We start from the raw sequence: 17,046 nt of genomic DNA, 5'->3' as shown, positions 1-17,046 counted from the left end.
TGTGGTTCCGTGCTCCCCTATCCAACCTTCCTTTATCCCGATCCTCCTGTTTCCTCAAGTCCACCCTCCTTCCCTTCTACCTTTTCTCTCCCCATCTCCCCTAACCCCCATCCCACCCCACCCCCAAGATCCCACTTTTCCCCCCGGCAATTTTGTCTACTTCCCTTATCCAAGAGGATAACTATATGTTTTTCCTTGGGTTCACCTTCTTACTTAGCTTCTTTAGATTCGCCTATTGTAGACTCCGTGAACCCTATTTATGGCTAGAAACCAATTATGAGTGAGTACATCCCATGTTCGTCTTTTTGGGCCTGGGATACCTCACTCAGGATAGTGTTTTCTATTTCCATCCATTTGCATGCAAAATTCGAGAAGTCATTGTTTTTTACCGCAGCGTAGTACTCTAGTGTGTATATATTCCATACTTTCTTCATCCATTCTTCCATTGAAGGGCATCTAGGTTGTTTCCAGGTTCTGGCTATTACAAATAATACTGCTATGAACATAGTTGAACAAATGCTTTTGACATGTGATAGAGCATCTCTTGGGTAAATTCCCAAGAGTGGTATTGCTGGGTCCAGGGGTAGGTTGATCCCGAATTTCCGGAGAAACCGAAACACTGACTTCCACAGTGGTTGCACAAGATTGCATTCCCACCAGCAATGGATGAGGGTACCCCTTCCTCCACAGCCTCTCCAGCAAACCAACAACATTTTTTAAAATAATCTATTTTTATTTTATGTGCATTGACCACATGTGAGATTTTTCAAAATTTAAAGATTTTTCAATTTGTCAACTTTGGCATGTTGACAAACCAGACATAATTAGATTATGAAAAGGAAAGAGGAGTTGAAAATGTCTGGTTTGACGAACAGAGAAACTGAAGTCTGAGTTGAAAATGTCTGGTTTGACGAACAGAGAAACTGAAGTCTGATGCGATAGCCCACACCTATTGTCTCAGCACACAGGAGATTGACACGGAAGAATGGGGAGGGAGGAGAGAAGGGGAAGGAGTAAGGAGGAACTATAAAGAGGGACAGAATAGATGAAAGATGATTACAGATTTTCTGACCCCAAGATTATACAGCCAAGAAGAGAAGTCCACTTTTTTTTTTAAGATTTATTTATTTATTATGTATACAGTATTGTCTGCCTGCAGGCCAGAAGAGGGCACCAGATCTTATTACAGATGGTTGTGAGCCACCATCTGGTTGCTGGGAATTGAACTCAGGACCTTTGGAAGAGCAGGCAGTACTCTTAATCACTGAGCCATCTCTCCAGCCCCGAAGTCCACTTTTTTTACTGACCAATGTTTTGCAAGAATTTTCCCCAATAACATAGTTTACATAGCATGTCAGTTAAAACACAAACCACACTGAAAGTTACAGGTCAGACAGAAGGGTCAGGCTGGGCCAAGAACCCCAGCGACAGGGAGGACAGGGCTGGCTCTGCTCAAGTCATAAGGACTCGTGATTCCCTTTCCTTCAGTGCTCTGAGGACCAATGCCCTGTCGGGAAATGAATTATCCTGCCACCATCGACCCTCAATCTCTTCTTGCACAGGGCTCCAGGGAAAGAGATCTAGCAGAAGGCCACACATCTTAGAGCCCAAAGTCGGCCTCAGTGAGTCAGGAAGTGCTTACCTTTAAAGGCCCACCTCTTCCATCCTCAGCCTGGAGAAGCATTTCCCTTGGGAAAGGGGAGATAGTTGCCTCTCCAACTTTTTAGTTCCAAGGTCGTGTGCTTATAATCGGGACAGAAGAAACAATTGCTCCCTGCGAAGCTGGAGTTCTAAATCAAAGCGTGGAAAAGAGGCCAAGGGCCCTAGGCGAACATCTGTCATTGAGTCATAGCCTGAACAGACTCAGGGCCTAGCTCAACAGCCTGGCTCTGAGGAATGGGAGAACTTGGATCACACTGGCCCCACACACAACTGCTGCTCAGAGCCAGGGGCTGACTTGAGAGGGGACGCTGCTTCTCCATTCCAGAGGGCGCTAGCCTCCTCTGGTAAAGTGAGTCACTCTGTCAAGCAGAGCGTCCTCACAATGTGGAAACACTTCATGTGTGGAATGCGGAACAGTGAACGGCTGGAAGTGATTTAAAACAAGGACAAAGCCAGGCGTGGGGTGCACACCTGAAATCCCAGCACTTGGAGTGGGGGCGCTAAGGCTGGAAGATGGCGACTTTGAGGCTAGCCTCAGCTACATAATGAGATCCAAGAGAGACAGAGATGAAGACACACAAAGAAAAATGAACAAATCATCTTTGAACCTTAGAAACCTGTCTGGCCTGGAAGTCACTATGTAGACCAGGCTGGCCTCAAACCCACAGAAATCAACCTGCCTCTGCCTCCCAAGTGCTGGGGTTAAAGGTGTGCACCACTACGCTCTGGGATCTTCTCCTTTATTTAGTTTGGTAAACTTGTATTTAGAGACAGGTCTTCCTAAGTTGCCGAGGCCGCCCTTACATTTCCAGTCCTCCCGCCACATCACTAGGCAGCTGAGGTTATCCTGCTCCGCGGGGTGAAACAGTGCGTGCGCCGGGCTCTTTTCTGCTCAGACAGAAAGATGAAGACCTGGAATACGGGCAGCTGTTGTGAAGGCTGGGAACGAGCGCTCCCGTGAGCTTCTTTCCCACACCATGTCTGCAGTCCACGTTTATGGGAGGCTGGCAATGATGGCTGCATGTCTGGGCAGCTCTTACCGCCCTCATGGTAAAAGTCCTGGAGAGGCAGAACTCTCCTCCCTCCGGCAGCACACAGGAGTTGGCTTAAAACACCGCAAAACACAGGCAATAAAAGTGGCTGAAGTCAGGAGCTTGCCATCTCCTCAGCCCTGACATCTCTAATTGGAAGCTGTCAAGATGCTGAGCGGCTGCCCAGCCATGCTCCAGCATCCTGTTTGGCCTTTCAGCAGCAGCCCACAGTGGCATACAAAGCAGATGCCAAAGATGCCCCCAACACTTTATTTGTCTAAATAAATCTTGATCTCCAGAACGTCTTCTGCACAGCTCCTATCTGCACGCCACATCTCTGCTCCTCCCTGCGGGAGAGCCTCCCTTTCCTGCAGGCAGCACACTCATTCAGCACCCCCAATCCAGGCCAGTCTTCTTGGCACCCTTGCCAACCCCACCCTGCTTCCAGCCTGTTCATATTCTGGGACAAGCAGTCTGGATATACCTGTGCCAAGCAAGACTGCCAGGGCAAGAGCAACCCGGGAGTCAGGAGCAAATCCAGATGTGGAGTGGAATGTTTTCAGGAAGCAGGGGAAGAAAAGTTACATTCTCAACTGAAAAAGAAAGGGGAACCAGAGGGGCCAGGCAACAGGAGGGTGTTGTTTCCCATTTCCTTGGCCCAGCAGGGTTTGTGTAAATTCAGCAATGTCTTATTTGGCCCTGCAGCCAACTGGCTTCCTGACAGAAGGGGTGGGGGGGAATCACTATACTAACCCAGTGCTATCCAGAGATTGCCAGAAACGAATAAGCCCTTGCAGAGCTGCAGTCAGTCTTTCCAGGGATCTGCTCACCTCTGCAAAGGCGCAGGTTGCTCATGTTCCTCTGCCGTGACTGGCATCCCCCATAACCCTGTGCAGTGCTGTTTCAAATCAGGGCACAGAATGGCCAAGTTCAGGGATCCCACAAGGTCATTGCCCCCAAACGGGGTCAAAGCTAGGGTTAGGTCAAAACGGGGCCTGGTGACTGTAGCTTTTCTAAATACCACACCACCCATACATCAGAGTCTGAGGGAGCTGTATTACATCTTTCAGATGGTGACAACAGGATACCACCCTCTTTCATCCTCTCCAAGGCGTAGGAGACCAGGCCAGGCCCATGGGGCAAAGAGATATGTTAGCATAATTTATTGAAGTCACCAGACAATGACTGTGTCACAGACAGGAAAAGAATTTGAAGGGGCATGGAGATGGTGTTCAACGCCCTCATTCTGTAGAGACTGAAGTCTCAGGACACTGTAGAGACCACACCAGGCCCTGGGCCTGGTCCTGACACATAGAAACACACAGACTTAAGGCTCCTGGTTGTGAGCTAAGGAGATTTAAGACTAAAGCTGTCCCAGTGGTCCCGCGTTCAGGTGCTGGAGTGCTGTTGAGACTACTGGAGGACACTACAGGAAACACACTGAGCTGCAGGGACACTCGGGACTGGAATTGAAACTGTTCTGGGTGGAGAGATTAGAAGATCCCACCCCTGCCCCTGAAACAGTCATGATTCCCCTGTTCCCCGGGCAGCACACACTTGGGGACAGACACTAGCCTCCTGAATTACAAACTGACTCAGGAGGGAGAAATGAAAAGCAGCAGCTAGAGGGAAGGAGCCAACAGAATGCTCTCCCCACGTTCAGGTATGCCCAAACACCTCTGCAGAAGACTGCGGAACACTGGTATTAAATCAGCTATGAGATGCAAGCAAAACCAGTAATAACTTAGCAAAATAAATACAGTGACAGTTTTGCTGGGACTGATGAGGAAGTGGTTCTTAGCTCTGGGTCAGGAAGACTGAGGTGTGCCTTTTGGGACACCACAGGGGAAAACCTGAAGACTGGGAGCTTCCACGGGGGGGAGTGAGGTCGCAAGAACTATTCATGGTCCTTAGGAACCTGCTAAAACCTGCTCCCTGAGGGTAGATTCCTTTGTCCCTAGAAAGGCAAGGCTGTCTAGTTTCGGCTCTCTGGTTAAGACTGGGCCTGGCCAGCTACCCGACACTGGCTGTCCGAGGGAGGCCCAGGAGAGCGTGGCACAGGGTGGAGCCGAGTAGAAAAACAAACAGTTTGTTGCTAAGAACTGAGCCTTGTTTGCAGAAGGAACTTCATTCCCTCAGGACACTCTTCAGTCGCTGTACAGCTGTGCTTCCAACTTTTGGGGGCTGAGACAAATTTTGTCACTTCTCTGGAGGTGATGAGGGCCTGGCTTCGGGGCAGCGAGACTCCAGTGTACACAGCAGGGGAGCGGTTACCCAGAAAGACAGTAACTGGGAGAAAGAATATTGTCCTGTTCCTGCTAGCAGGAGAATGTCTTCCCAAGGCCTGTAGTGTCCCGAGGAGACAGACGCTTCTGCTCCATCTGCCAGCAAGCAGAGGATAGGAGCCTGGGGCATGAGCCCAAGACCTGGGGCTACCAGGGTTCGGTCGGGAAGTCAGTCGGTATCAACGGCCTACAGAGGTGGTGGGCTTCTCTGCAGGTCTGAGCGACAGCAAGGGCATCCCAGCGTCTCCCGCAGCTCAGGTTTCCACCACTCGGATGAGAGGCATAGGCTTAGGGCTGGGGGGCTTGGATATCCTGACACTGGAGAGAGAGGAGTGAACACTGAGGGGCGCTATTGTCTCCCACCCCGCAGCCGCCCTCCCCCCACCCGAGGCACTTCCGGTGCTGGCTCATCTCCCGAGGTCTACCTGGAGGAGCAGCTGTGACACGACATATCTATCTGACATAGTGGCTGACAAGGATGGGCAGTAAACAACCAAGAGTGGACACGGCTGACATTCTTGATCTTCTTCCTAGACTGGGGCCTTTCTGTGAATCTCTTAGGAACAAAAGACCCTCCTCTAGAAATGTGCAAATATATGTACAAATTTGCAATACGTAAATATTATAAATAAATTTTACTCGCACTCTTAGGGGTTCATATACTTCCACAAGCCATGCGTGGACCTGGGCTAGAGAGTAGCCTGCCGGATGATTTCAGATTGGAGACCGGGGCAGAAGGCTGGGCTTCCGTCTTCCTTGCCTCAGCACTGAAGGCTTTACAAAGCTCCTCCTCTCTCTCCATCCTGCCCGGGCCCACGCTCAGCATGTACTCACCTGCCCAGATTCTCCGTCTTGGCGCGGGTCTGCGTGCTGAAGTTCCCATGACTGACCTGCTTCTCTATTAGATGCTCCATGCGGTCATGCATCTCCAGGTTCTGAAAGGCCAGCATGGTTACAGCGGGCCTCCCTGGTTTGCCACACGCCCCCATTAATTTGCATGGACGCTCCCGCTAACTCCATGACTACCAGCACCTCTCTCTTTATCTTCATCACAAGACACCACTCTCTGTCTCCAATGCTGGCTCCTCACTAAGGCAGCAACACTGCTCACTTCTGGCTTCTCCTCAGTATACATTTCCTATCCAGAGTTTGTCTCCAGCTGACATAGTCATATGCCTTCATCAACAGCCTAGTTTTTAAATATCTGTAGTTTCTTTGCTGTTGTTTTGACTTCTCCTTTTGATTTCTCTGTATGTCTGTGTGAGTGCACACCACATGCACACAGGTAGGTGCCTTCGGAGTCTAGAAGGAAGTGCCAGATGCCCAGTGCTGAATGTACAGGTGGCTGTGGCTTGCCAGATGTGGGTGCTAGGAACTAAACTTAAGTCCAAGCTCTTAACCCCGGAACCATCTCTCCAGTCCTTACAATTTTGTTTTTCTCCAACATATTTTATCTTAACTCTAGACGATACTTTCTCTAAATACCATTTCCCATCTGCCTCCCCTATTACAGGGACATCACACAGTGGACTGCAAAGTGATCAGCAGGTGGTCAACAGATGGGAAGGGCTTAGCAGCCAAGTGGAAATAGACCAGGAAGTCACCCTGATGCTGACTGAGCCCATCACCAGAACTGTGAGGAGATGCTAACTATAGAACGTGCCCTCTTCCTTCAAAGCCCGGCTCCACTGTCAGCGAAGTTCTTATGGTCAAGATGTGCCACAGTGGGTGGTTTGTACCATGAGGCTCTGCCCTTCGGCAGGGACAGGTCTTGCCACTGTTAGCTGCTTACAATCCAACTGACCATAGAGCAACACTCTCAGATACTCGGTTCAAAGCAGCTGCTAGATAGAACCAAGCCCCTTCCTGTGCCCAGGCTTCTCCATAACTCAATTCCATGTTGGGGCTCTCCCACACACAGACCTCAGCCTATCCTGTTAGAGCTCCTCTATACACAGACCTCAGCCTGTCCTCTCCCACACACAGAGCTCAGCCTGTCCTGTTGGGGTCTTTCCCATACACAAACCTCAGCCTCCAAATAGGCAATTTTCTCCTTGAGTTCTTGAATGGTGGCGTCCTTGGACTGGATCACAGCTTTTGAATTCTGGAGCTGCGAAGACATAAGAAACATGGAGTTTTTTTTCTGCAGAGACTCAGTTCACACTCACCAAACTCCACCCTGGCTAGAGGGAAACCAGCAGAGTCAAAAGGAGAGCTTGCTCCGCTCAAGGCTTCACTGATGTTTCTCTAAGAATGAACACAGAAGCAAGGATGGCAGAGTGAGAAGTGCCATCCTTAAATCCAAAGTGCACAGCAGACGATGCAAAACCTAGTGCTTTGAGTTCTGTGGAGTGAAATTATTTATTCATTCGTCTAGGAAACATTCTTTGAGTGCCTATCATATCATAGCTGCTGTTCAGGACAATAAAAAATGGCAGAAAACAAGACACATGTAAAAGGAGCTGGCTCAAAGGGAGGAAATGACCTTAAAGAAGAGAACCTTATGCTAAAACTCAGGCAGAAGAGTGAGGCCGGGAGCTGCAGGAGGTATGAGACGGTGATCTTCACAGATAACTGGTTTGTTAGGACTCCATTACTCATTTGCCAGCAAAGAGTTAGAGCGTAGATGAGAGCAGCCTCTCTCCTTTCGCAGTGGGAAACGAGATGCAAATACAATGTAAGGGAAGGACAGGAGCGCAATACCTGAACTCCATGTGCGTCCCATGCTGCTCACGGGACGCACAATTTTAAACTCAGCTGCCCAGGGGACAGGTAATGAGAGCACAAGCTTGGGGTGAACACAGGACAGGTAAAATGGGACACCCCCCCTTACCTGCTCTATCATCTGCCGAACTTTCCGCTGCTGGCTCTTGAGCATGTCATCCAAGTGGTGGATCTTCTCCCGAAACCCAGCCACTTCCTTTTCAAGAGCAGCAGTCCTGGGGACAAAGACCAGGAGGCGAGGTGAAGTCACACTGCCACCAAGTGTGAACCCCTCTGGCCTCCGTGGCCTACCCTTTAGAGTTGTCTAGTCCAAGGACGAGGCAGTATAGGTCATGTGCACGCCACTAGGGGGCAGAGTGCTGTGTTTCGGCTGTTCTGTTTTCCGAGACCAGGACCGCACTGAAACCTGTCAGGCTTTTCCCAGACCAGGACCGCACTGAAACCTGTCAGGCTTTTCCCAGACCAGGACCGCACTGAAACCTGTCAGGCTTTTCCCAGACCAGGACCGCACTGAAACCTGTCAGGCTTTTCCCAGACCAGGACCGCACTGAAACCTGTCAGGCTTTTCCCAGACCAGGACCGCACTGAAACCTGTCAGGCTTTTCCCAGACCAGGACCGCACTGAAACCTGTCAGGCTTTTCCCAGACCAGGACCGCACTGAAACCTGTCAGGCTTTTCCCAGACCAGGACCGCACTGAAACCTGTCAGGCTTTTCCCAGACCAGGACCGCACTGAAACCTGTCAGGCTTTTCCCAGACCAGGACCGCACTGAAACCTGTCAGGCTTTTCCCAGACCAGGACCGCACTGAAACCTGTCAGGCTTTTCCCAGACCAGGACCGCACTGAAACCTGTCAGGCTTTTCCCAGACCAGGACCGCACTGAAACCTGTCAGGCTAGCTCTGCACTCACAGGTGCTGTCTCGCCTCAGTCTCCCAAGGTGCGAGGATTACAGACACGCATCAGCATGCCTTATCAGAGGCAGGTTTCTGGCTTTTTATTAACATTATTACTAAACTTTTTCAGTATTAAAGTCAGGAGAAAGTTGGCTGCCCCGCGTGTTATAAGTTTCTGATTGCCCTAAAAAGTTAAGTAGGAACTTACATTATTCTAAGCAAACAAAGTCAAGATCCTCAATAAGAAATATTTGCTCTTATTACATTTTTAAAAAATTTCTAAGAATTTTTAAAAATTCTATGTGCAGTAGTGTTTTACCTGCATGTATGTCTGTCGGATCCCCTGGAATTGGAGTTACAGACAGGTGTGAGGAGCCATGTGGTTGCTGGGAACTGAACCCAGGTCCTCTGGAAGAAGTCAGTGTCTGAGCCACTTCTCCAGCTCCTCGGTCAATTTTGTTTGTTTGTTTTTGTTTTTTCAAGACAAGGTTTCTCTGTGTAGCCCTGCTGTCCTGGAACTTGCTCTATAGGCCAGGCTGGCCTCGAACTCATGATCCTCCTGCCTCTGCCTCCTTCAGCAAATCCTACTGGCGTGTGCCACCACAACTAGCTGTCCTTAATTCTTAACAGAGTATTCCTCAAATCCTTATAAATTTCCAAGCCCAGGAGCAATGGGCCATGTTTCACTATACAGTATTTGGCCATGTGTTCCTAGCTCCTGACAAGATGCCTAGAACCTCCAGAAACACCAAGTGTGTCTTAGGTACAATAAGGGAATGTTGGCTGGGGTTTGTACATAGTTGCAGGATGGGGCTAGTTAAACTTCAATCCTTCTCCAACCTCAGGGGGAGAGACCAACCCTGCCTGCATGCTGGACAAAGTGTTCAAAGACCTCCTGGGTCCAGAAACACATAGGCACGCACGTCAAGAGGACAGCGTATGCTAACTCCCTGGGAACAGGCGCGGCGCACTCTGGACCTCACCGCATGTGCCGCTTCATCCGTTCACCTGAACCCTTTACAAACCTGACAGCATTGTTTCGTCAGCTCCAGGAGCTAACAACAAATTCCTGACCTGAGGAAGCAATTGGGAAGCACCCCACCTGATGAATAGGTAATGGGAAGGTGGTACATGGTGTCCTTGAGCATGCTCATTTTGAATGTCAGCTGAGGGGAGGTAGAACTGAGCTCTTGACGCGTGGGGCCCAAATCAACTCTGGATAGTCTTAGACTAGGATTAGATTGTGGGACCCATGATCAGTGTCAAGAGAGAGGTAGAAAATTGCCTAATGTGGCAATGCTGTGAGCAGAGGGAATTTTCCTTAGTTTTGAGAATGCCCAGAGAACCCAGAAGAGCCACAGGCACTGGCTACCCCCAGTTCTGCCCGAAGACAAGTGCACACTGCTGGGAAGTGGGGAGTACTCGGGCTGAGGTGGAGCCACCACACACCTGCGCCCCATAGCCTTCTAAGTCCCACTCTCGGTTCTCCACACTAGGGCATGCAGAGGTCAAACACCATTCCAGAGCCTTAGTCTGGGATTACCTCACGCTGTTTCTCTTGTTCTTCTCTTAGTCTGCCCTGAGTATGTCCCACACAAGGTGGAATGGTTATAGAAGTCCACCTCATGGGCTTCCGATCCTCGTTAGTATTTGCATATGTCCTCTGCATCCTCCCTTACACTTTACCCATACATCACCTCACGGGCTTCCGATCCTCGTTAGTATTTGCATATGTCCTCTGCATCCTCCCTTACACTTTACCCATACATCACCTCACGGGCTTCCGATCCTCGTTAGTATTTGCATATGTCCTCTGCATCCTCCCTTACACTTTACCCATACATCACCTCACGGGCTTCCGATCCTCGTTAGTATTTGCATATGTCCTCTGCATCCTCCCTTACACTTTACCCATACATCACCTCACGGGCTTCCGATCCTCGTTAGTATTTGCATATGTCCTCTGCATCCTCCCTTACACTTTACCTATACATCACTTAGGATACCTAATACAACCACTGCTCATTGTTGGTTTGGGGGACCAATGGCAACCAAGTAGCACATTATGCCATGTTTGCTTGATGCTCCTGGGAGGCCTGCTCTTTTCTGAGGGGAGACAGAGAAGGGTTTGGATCTGGGGGAGGGGGAGGTAGGAAGAGGAGAGACTCGGCAAAGGAAGTCAGGATGTAATATATGTGAGAATAGAAAAAAATAATAAAGCCAGGCGATGGTGGCGCACGCCTTTAATCCCAGCACTCGGGAGGCAGAGGCAGGTGGATCTCTGTGAGTTCGAGACCAGCCTGGTCTACAGAGCGAGTTCCAGGACAGGCTCCAAAGCCACAGAGAAACCCTGTCTCGAAAAAACCAAAATAAATAAATAAATAAATAAAATAAAATAAAAAAAGATTTGATAGGAGAAAAAAACTGATGTAGAATATTTATAGCAAAAAAAAAAGACTCAATATTCAGTAGAAACGATTTCCAATTTCCCATTTTTTGCTTTTGTTTTTTTCCCTTGAGACAGGGTCTTACTATAGTCCTGGGTGACCTAGATCTTCCTATGTAGACCTTGTTGGCCTCGACTTAATAGAGATCCACCTGTATCTACCTCCTGGGTGCTGGGATCAAAGGCGTGAGCCACCACTCCCAGCTTCAACTGTTCTTCTAAAGTGACTTTGCTATGAACGCAAACCAGAAAGGGCGCTACAATAAAAAGATGCCCGAATTTTCCATGCTGGGAAGGTCAAGCCCAGGTTGTCCTAAAGAAGAGAAAATACCCCTATTTTCGGATGGGGGGCTGTGACTCTGCTGATCTTGGCCCTTCAGGTAATGTCTGTTGAGTCTGAAAAGGGTCACTTACACAAGGGTGATCAGACCTGAGATCTAACTGTTTTTGTTTATTGTTCATCTATTTTTGAGCCAAACCTTGTTACAATGCCCAGGCTGGCCGAGATCTCATGGTCCTTCCTCCTCTGCCTCCTGAGAACCTGGGGTAACAGGTACAGACCACACCACTACTGCACCCAGACAGAGTTTAGTTAGAGACAGAATTCACTCTGCAGCACAAGCTGGCCTTGAACTCCCAGCAATCCTCCTCAGTCTTCCAAGTGCTAGGATTATGGGCATGTGCCACCATGCCCTGTCAACATCTTACCGGTCCTGAAGATTCAGGAGGCAGTCTTTGCTCTGTGGGTCCTACTGACCTGACGCCTCTGAGCCCCTCTCCTCAGAGGGCATTTGTCAAACCCTCTAACCTTGGAGGCAGAAAACTCTCAGTAATCCCTACAGCTCTCCAAGGACAGCAGGTAGTTCTTGGTTTCTATCTGAACTGCTTAGAGCAACAGCAAGTCCTCATGGAGCTATCCTTTCCGTCACTGAAAGACTGGAGAAACTACAGGATCTTGCGGAGCTTCCCGTGTGTCTGCTCTAGGAGTGAGAAACCTGGAGTGGCTCACAGTGAAAACCCCTCTAGTGGGCTGCAACAGCCACGCTGACAGCTCTACCTGACCTTAGCTCTAAAGCCATAAAACCCTTTTCTTTAGGTCACTGCCCACATGTTAAGTGAGCTCCCCGAAGAAGGCAGCCTTCCGAACAGTATCTGCCTGGGTGGGGCTCCAGCCTATGTGAGCACACTGAGTTGGAACTGGAAGATCTGACCTCAGCGCCAGCTTCCTCCTAGCCCTGGCAGCAGGCTGCACCACCCGCCCTCTCTTCCTTCACCCAACCTTACAGTGAGCAAGGGCCCTTACTTTTCCTTTTCTGCTTGGCAGTCGGCGTTCTTGGTTCGCAGCTCCTCTAGGGCCAGCTCCCCTTCCCTGACTCTTGACAGTAAGGCTTGATGCTCCTAGAGGGGAACAAAAGAGGCATGTAGCAGGAAAGGACAGCAACAGAATCTGTGCTTGGGGTGAAATGGGTACCTCAACAGCAACTTGGCTGCCACTGGGCCTGGGCCTGCTGCCAAAGAGCAGCAAGCCAGGCTGGTTTGCTGGGTGCCCTCCCCTGTCAAGCACAGCCTTTCCCACTTTCAGCACAGAAACTTCCCAGCCTCACCCAGCCGCCGTAGAGAGAACTAGGCCTGTGTTGTGCAAACCCACCTGCCAGCCCTGGCGGCCAGTCCTGGGTGAACCAGGTAGAGTGACTGGCTGCTAAGAAGTCTTCAGAAACCCAAAGGGGGCATCTGTATAAGAACAGGTCTAAAGTGGGAACGGTTCTCCTGCAGTGGAAGAAGACGGAGGCTGGATGTCCGACTTTCCATTCTTAAAGTGCTGGAAGGGATGGGAAGGGGTGTGCATGGCTGCTGGAAAGGGACGCCACTGAGCTACTGAGCTACTGGAAAAGAAGCCTTACGTCCATTTTGGCCCCAAACATCACCATTACCGTCTCCATCCCCAACAAGCGCCTCTGTAGCTCCCCGACTTCTGCCGACTTCTGTTCCACTCTGTCTTCTTCTCTCTGAAGGGCCACATTACTCTGCTCTGCCTCTCGCTGATACTGGCTGAGTGTAACCTGTGATGTGTGTTGAAGGGCAGAAGAGAAAAGGTAAACACAGATAAGCCTCAGAAAGAGAACCTGGGGAGGCTTCAGAGCCCTGACGGGACGAAGGAGGCCACTATGGAGCACGGTGTCACTCCCATCTCCACCAGGACTACCATGGAGAGTACCTGGCCCTCACACACGGTTCATCAAGATCCCCTGGCTGACCCCTTCAACACCTCCACGGCCCTCCAGTGCTGACCAGCTTAACCCAAAGCTGTGACTTCCCTGCTAATCAGAAGCAAACAGCCCAGGAGACACACTTCTAGCCTGCCATTTCCCCACATCTCTGCCTCCACATCAAGGCCAACACGCTGCCTGCACAGGTGCTGCAATGCAGCATGCAGAATCTGCCTAGCAGATGAGAAGTCTCACAGATATCCCTTCTAAACACCCTCCTAGCCCCGAGCAGGTTTTCAGGTTCAGCATGGCCCCGAGCACAGTGCGAGTTCACGTCGCACAGACCTGGGGTCCTTCCACATTTCCAAAGAGCCACAGAGTTCCTTGCATGCAGCAAGTTCATTTAGTCCAATACTCGCCCTGGCACAAACAAAGCTAGAGAATGCCAGGGCCCGTGCTACCACCGGGAACTTCAGCATCCATTTCTCTGCTTCCCTTCACCCCAGACGCCTCACTACTTGGTAAAAGAGGATCTAGATAACCTCTGGAGGACCCGGTGAACCAGGGAAGAGAAAGCCCAATGCGGAAGTGTGTGACGGGACCTGTCCGCATAACTCACCTGCCCTAACCAAGAAAATTCACTGCAAATTCCTCCTGAAGCAGGCAGCCAGTAGACCAGGAGTCCATACTCCACGACAGGCGATACTTATGAAAATGGTCAGTCTTGCCCTTCATACCCCCAGGTTCAGAAAAGCAGACTGGACAAATAGTCTTCATCAGGAGAGGTTAAGAAACACCCTCAAAAATAAGTATTAGCCTGAAACAGGCCAGCTTCTTGAGCAGGAGCTTAGAAAAAGCCCACGCTCAGACTGATGTGTGCCAGAGCACAGATAACACAGCCATGATCTAAACTTCCAATGTCCATCACAGAATCACAAAGATGCAAAAACAAACCTACAAAAACCAACAGGCCCAAAAGGGGGAAACCAAACAAATCAGACTTGTTTTCCAAATCCGTCACAGCAGCTCAGCCTGCCCTGTTCATGTAGGAGAAACCTGACCTAAGGGGCACCTGCTGTACTGGGTGAAGAACTATCTACTATCCCAAACTGGCTGCTACTGTCTCAGGCCGGCCTTTGGAGCAGCAGGCTCCACCACGCCGTCAGAAATCGCAAGCATGTCTGGAATGCCACAACTTCTCACGGCCTCCCAAGTCCTAAACCTGCTTAGGGCTACAGCTTCAGCCTCCTTTCCAGAGAATAGAGGAAATGGGTGGTCATCAACTGACACATAAATAACCAGATTATCTAAACTGGCTCACAGGACAGAGACTGGGAACTCCTTTACCAAAGGGCTGCTTTGCTCATAAACTGGTCTTAAAATTGCCCTAAGTCAAACTATGTTTTTTTTTTTTTTTAAACTATGTTTAGCAGGAAAGTCTGCTTAGAAACCCAGCACTGAGAAACACTAAGTCTGTCTCCCTCTTCTAAACCCACTGTAGCAAGCGCTCGCAAACACCCCACACGGTCGTTCATTAATCCATCCAACAGAACCTGAACCCAGCTCTAAGGAAAGCTATGTCATGGCTCAGTTTCCTTAACCCCAAGACAAGCCATCATCCTCAGTGCTGTTCTCCTTCATCCTCGATCTTCTTCTCAAAAACCCCCGAGTTTAGGGTCGGTAGATGGCTCACAAGGTAAAGGTGGCTGCCATCGAGCCTGGAGATTTGAGTTTGATGTGGTGGAAGGGAAGAACCAACTCCAGCAAAGAGAAACCCAATTTCCATGTATGCACGGTGACAACCATCCACCCACAATATAAAAAAACAACTCTTTTTCTCTATGGAAAAGCTCCCAGTGTGCCTGCAGCAAACACAATCCTATCATACCATATCTATCTGTGAGCAGTAACAGGTAACAGAAGGGAGACTGCACACAGAATAGACAGAGAGCTGCCCAGCACACAGCATTCTACACCCCAAGGATTTTCCACATTGAACTGAAGACTCGCACACTCTTACTAGAAAGGGGCTTTTCCTGTTCATAGATTTTGTATTTTTTTAATCCTCTAAAACAATCTAGATTATTTGGGAGGGGCTGATGAGATGGCTCAGCAGGGCAAACGTAGTTCAGTCCCCAGGACCAACACGGAAGAAAGAGAAAACTGACTCCTATAAGCTGTTCTCTGACCTCCATACACACGCCAGGACAGCAAAGTGTCCTCTGCTTGCTGCGCAAATCAACAGCTGGCTGACCAAATAACACACACACACAATGTTCCTCACTGATGCCATGCCTGCCTAGTGTGCATTCAATCTCCAGGACCACACACACACACACACACACACACACACACACACACACACACACACACACCCAGCACTTGGGAAGGTAAAGAATCAGGAATTTAACCTGGGCTACATGAGATTTGTCTCAAAAACAACAGCGGCTGGAGATAGCTCAGTGGATTAAAGAGCTTGCTGCTCTTCCAGAGGACCCAGGCTCGATTCCCATCACCCATCTGGTAGCTCAGAACCATCTAGAACTCCAGTTCCAGGGGCTCTATTCTCGCTTCTGACCTCCTCAAGCATCAGGCATGAATGTGGCAGACATACATGCAGACAAAACAGCCTAACACATAAAATAAATAAAAGAAAAGAATTAACTATAACAATAATAAAGGTGGCAAAGCCCTGTGTGTCCACCAGCCTGGTTATCTTCTTGACAACCCAGACTTATTCACTCAGCCTCCACTTACGAAAGACCTACCTTATGCCATGTATTACACCAGGCACTGGAGTTCTGTGAACAGGACAGCAACGTGCCTGCCAACAAGGAGCCTCGGAAGCTGTGATTCTTATTATGGTACACACAGCAATGACTCTTGAGTTACCTGTGGCCCCATCCGGGACTACTACTCCACTTCAATAGAACAGAGAATCAAGAGCCAACCTTCAAGGGCTAGCCATGTAGCCCCGAGGTAGAGCATTGCCTAACAAGCAGAAGGAAGGCATAGGCCTCAGCACAGAAGGGAAAGGAAAAGAAAAGACCTGACCTTTAAACTACGGCCAGATGTGGACAGCAAACACTTTAACTAACATCCAGGGAAAGCAGAGGCAGACAGGAGGTGAGCAAGGCTTCAAAGCATTGCATTGTTGGCTGCCGTTCACCCAGAGAAACAAACTCCATGCTGAGAAAGTCGCTGGCACTTCATCCAGGAGCCAGTCCTGAGGGCACCTTCTCTCCAGATCCCACATCTTACCTCGAAAGCCACACGGTCTGACTGGTGTCGCTGCTCGGCCTCCTGCAGCTTGGCAAGCAATTCCCGCACGGTCTTCTTCAAGCTCTCGACATCTTCGCTCATGCAGGTGTCAGCCTAGAACAGAAACAGAGAAAGGAAAGGAAGCTGCCCATCTATGACTTGGTAAGAGAAGGCCGCCTTCCTGCCCAACGCTGGGATTTGCACCACCTGTAGGGACCACCCTGACAAAAGAATGAACATCACACAGGGTCCACAAAAACATTCTCCCTTAACCCCTAAGAGACTTGGCCAGGCTCAAATCACTCAAGGATTTAAGATAAAGTTATTTTTAAACACATTAAGGGAATAGTTTCTTCTCAAACGCTTACTTTTTAAACATGTATCTTGTATGTTGGGGTGGCGGTGTGTGTGTGGAGCACTGAACACATACGGAGGTTGGAAGACCACTTGTTGGAGGTGTTCCCTCCTTCCTCCCTGTGGGTCTCAGTGACTTCAGGGCAGTGTTACCTGATCATCTCACTGGCTTGGGAAAGAC

General features: G+C 49.6%; 1 protein-coding gene across 2 annotated transcripts in view; it reads right to left on the bottom strand.

Moving 5' to 3' along the window:
• Positions 1-1,115: 1,115 nt before the first annotated feature.
• The window catches only part of Tuft1 (tuftelin 1), a 46,304-nt gene continuing 30,373 nt past the window's right edge, over positions 1,116-17,046 (bottom strand). For both annotated transcript variants that reach the window (XM_075978263.1, XM_075978264.1), the window contains 7 exons: positions 16,512-16,625; positions 12,975-13,103; positions 12,347-12,441; positions 7,812-7,917; positions 7,005-7,088; positions 5,813-5,913; positions 1,116-5,296 (listed from right to left, as the gene is read on the bottom strand). In XM_075978263.1, coding sequence (XP_075834378.1) covers positions 5,233-5,296; positions 5,813-5,913; positions 7,005-7,088; positions 7,812-7,917; positions 12,347-12,441; positions 12,975-13,103; positions 16,512-16,625 — 693 coding nt within the window. In that variant the 3' untranslated portion in view covers positions 1,116-5,232. The remainder of the gene's footprint in view (positions 5,297-5,812; positions 5,914-7,004; positions 7,089-7,811; positions 7,918-12,346; positions 12,442-12,974; positions 13,104-16,511; positions 16,626-17,046) is intronic.

This window comes from Microtus pennsylvanicus, chromosome 7 (assembly GCF_037038515.1).
Source record: "Microtus pennsylvanicus isolate mMicPen1 chromosome 7, mMicPen1.hap1, whole genome shotgun sequence".
Taxonomy (NCBI): Eukaryota; Metazoa; Chordata; class Mammalia; order Rodentia; family Cricetidae; genus Microtus; species Microtus pennsylvanicus.
Note: the sequence above shows the minus strand (reverse complement) of the source record. Positions and strands in the feature narration are given on the sequence as shown.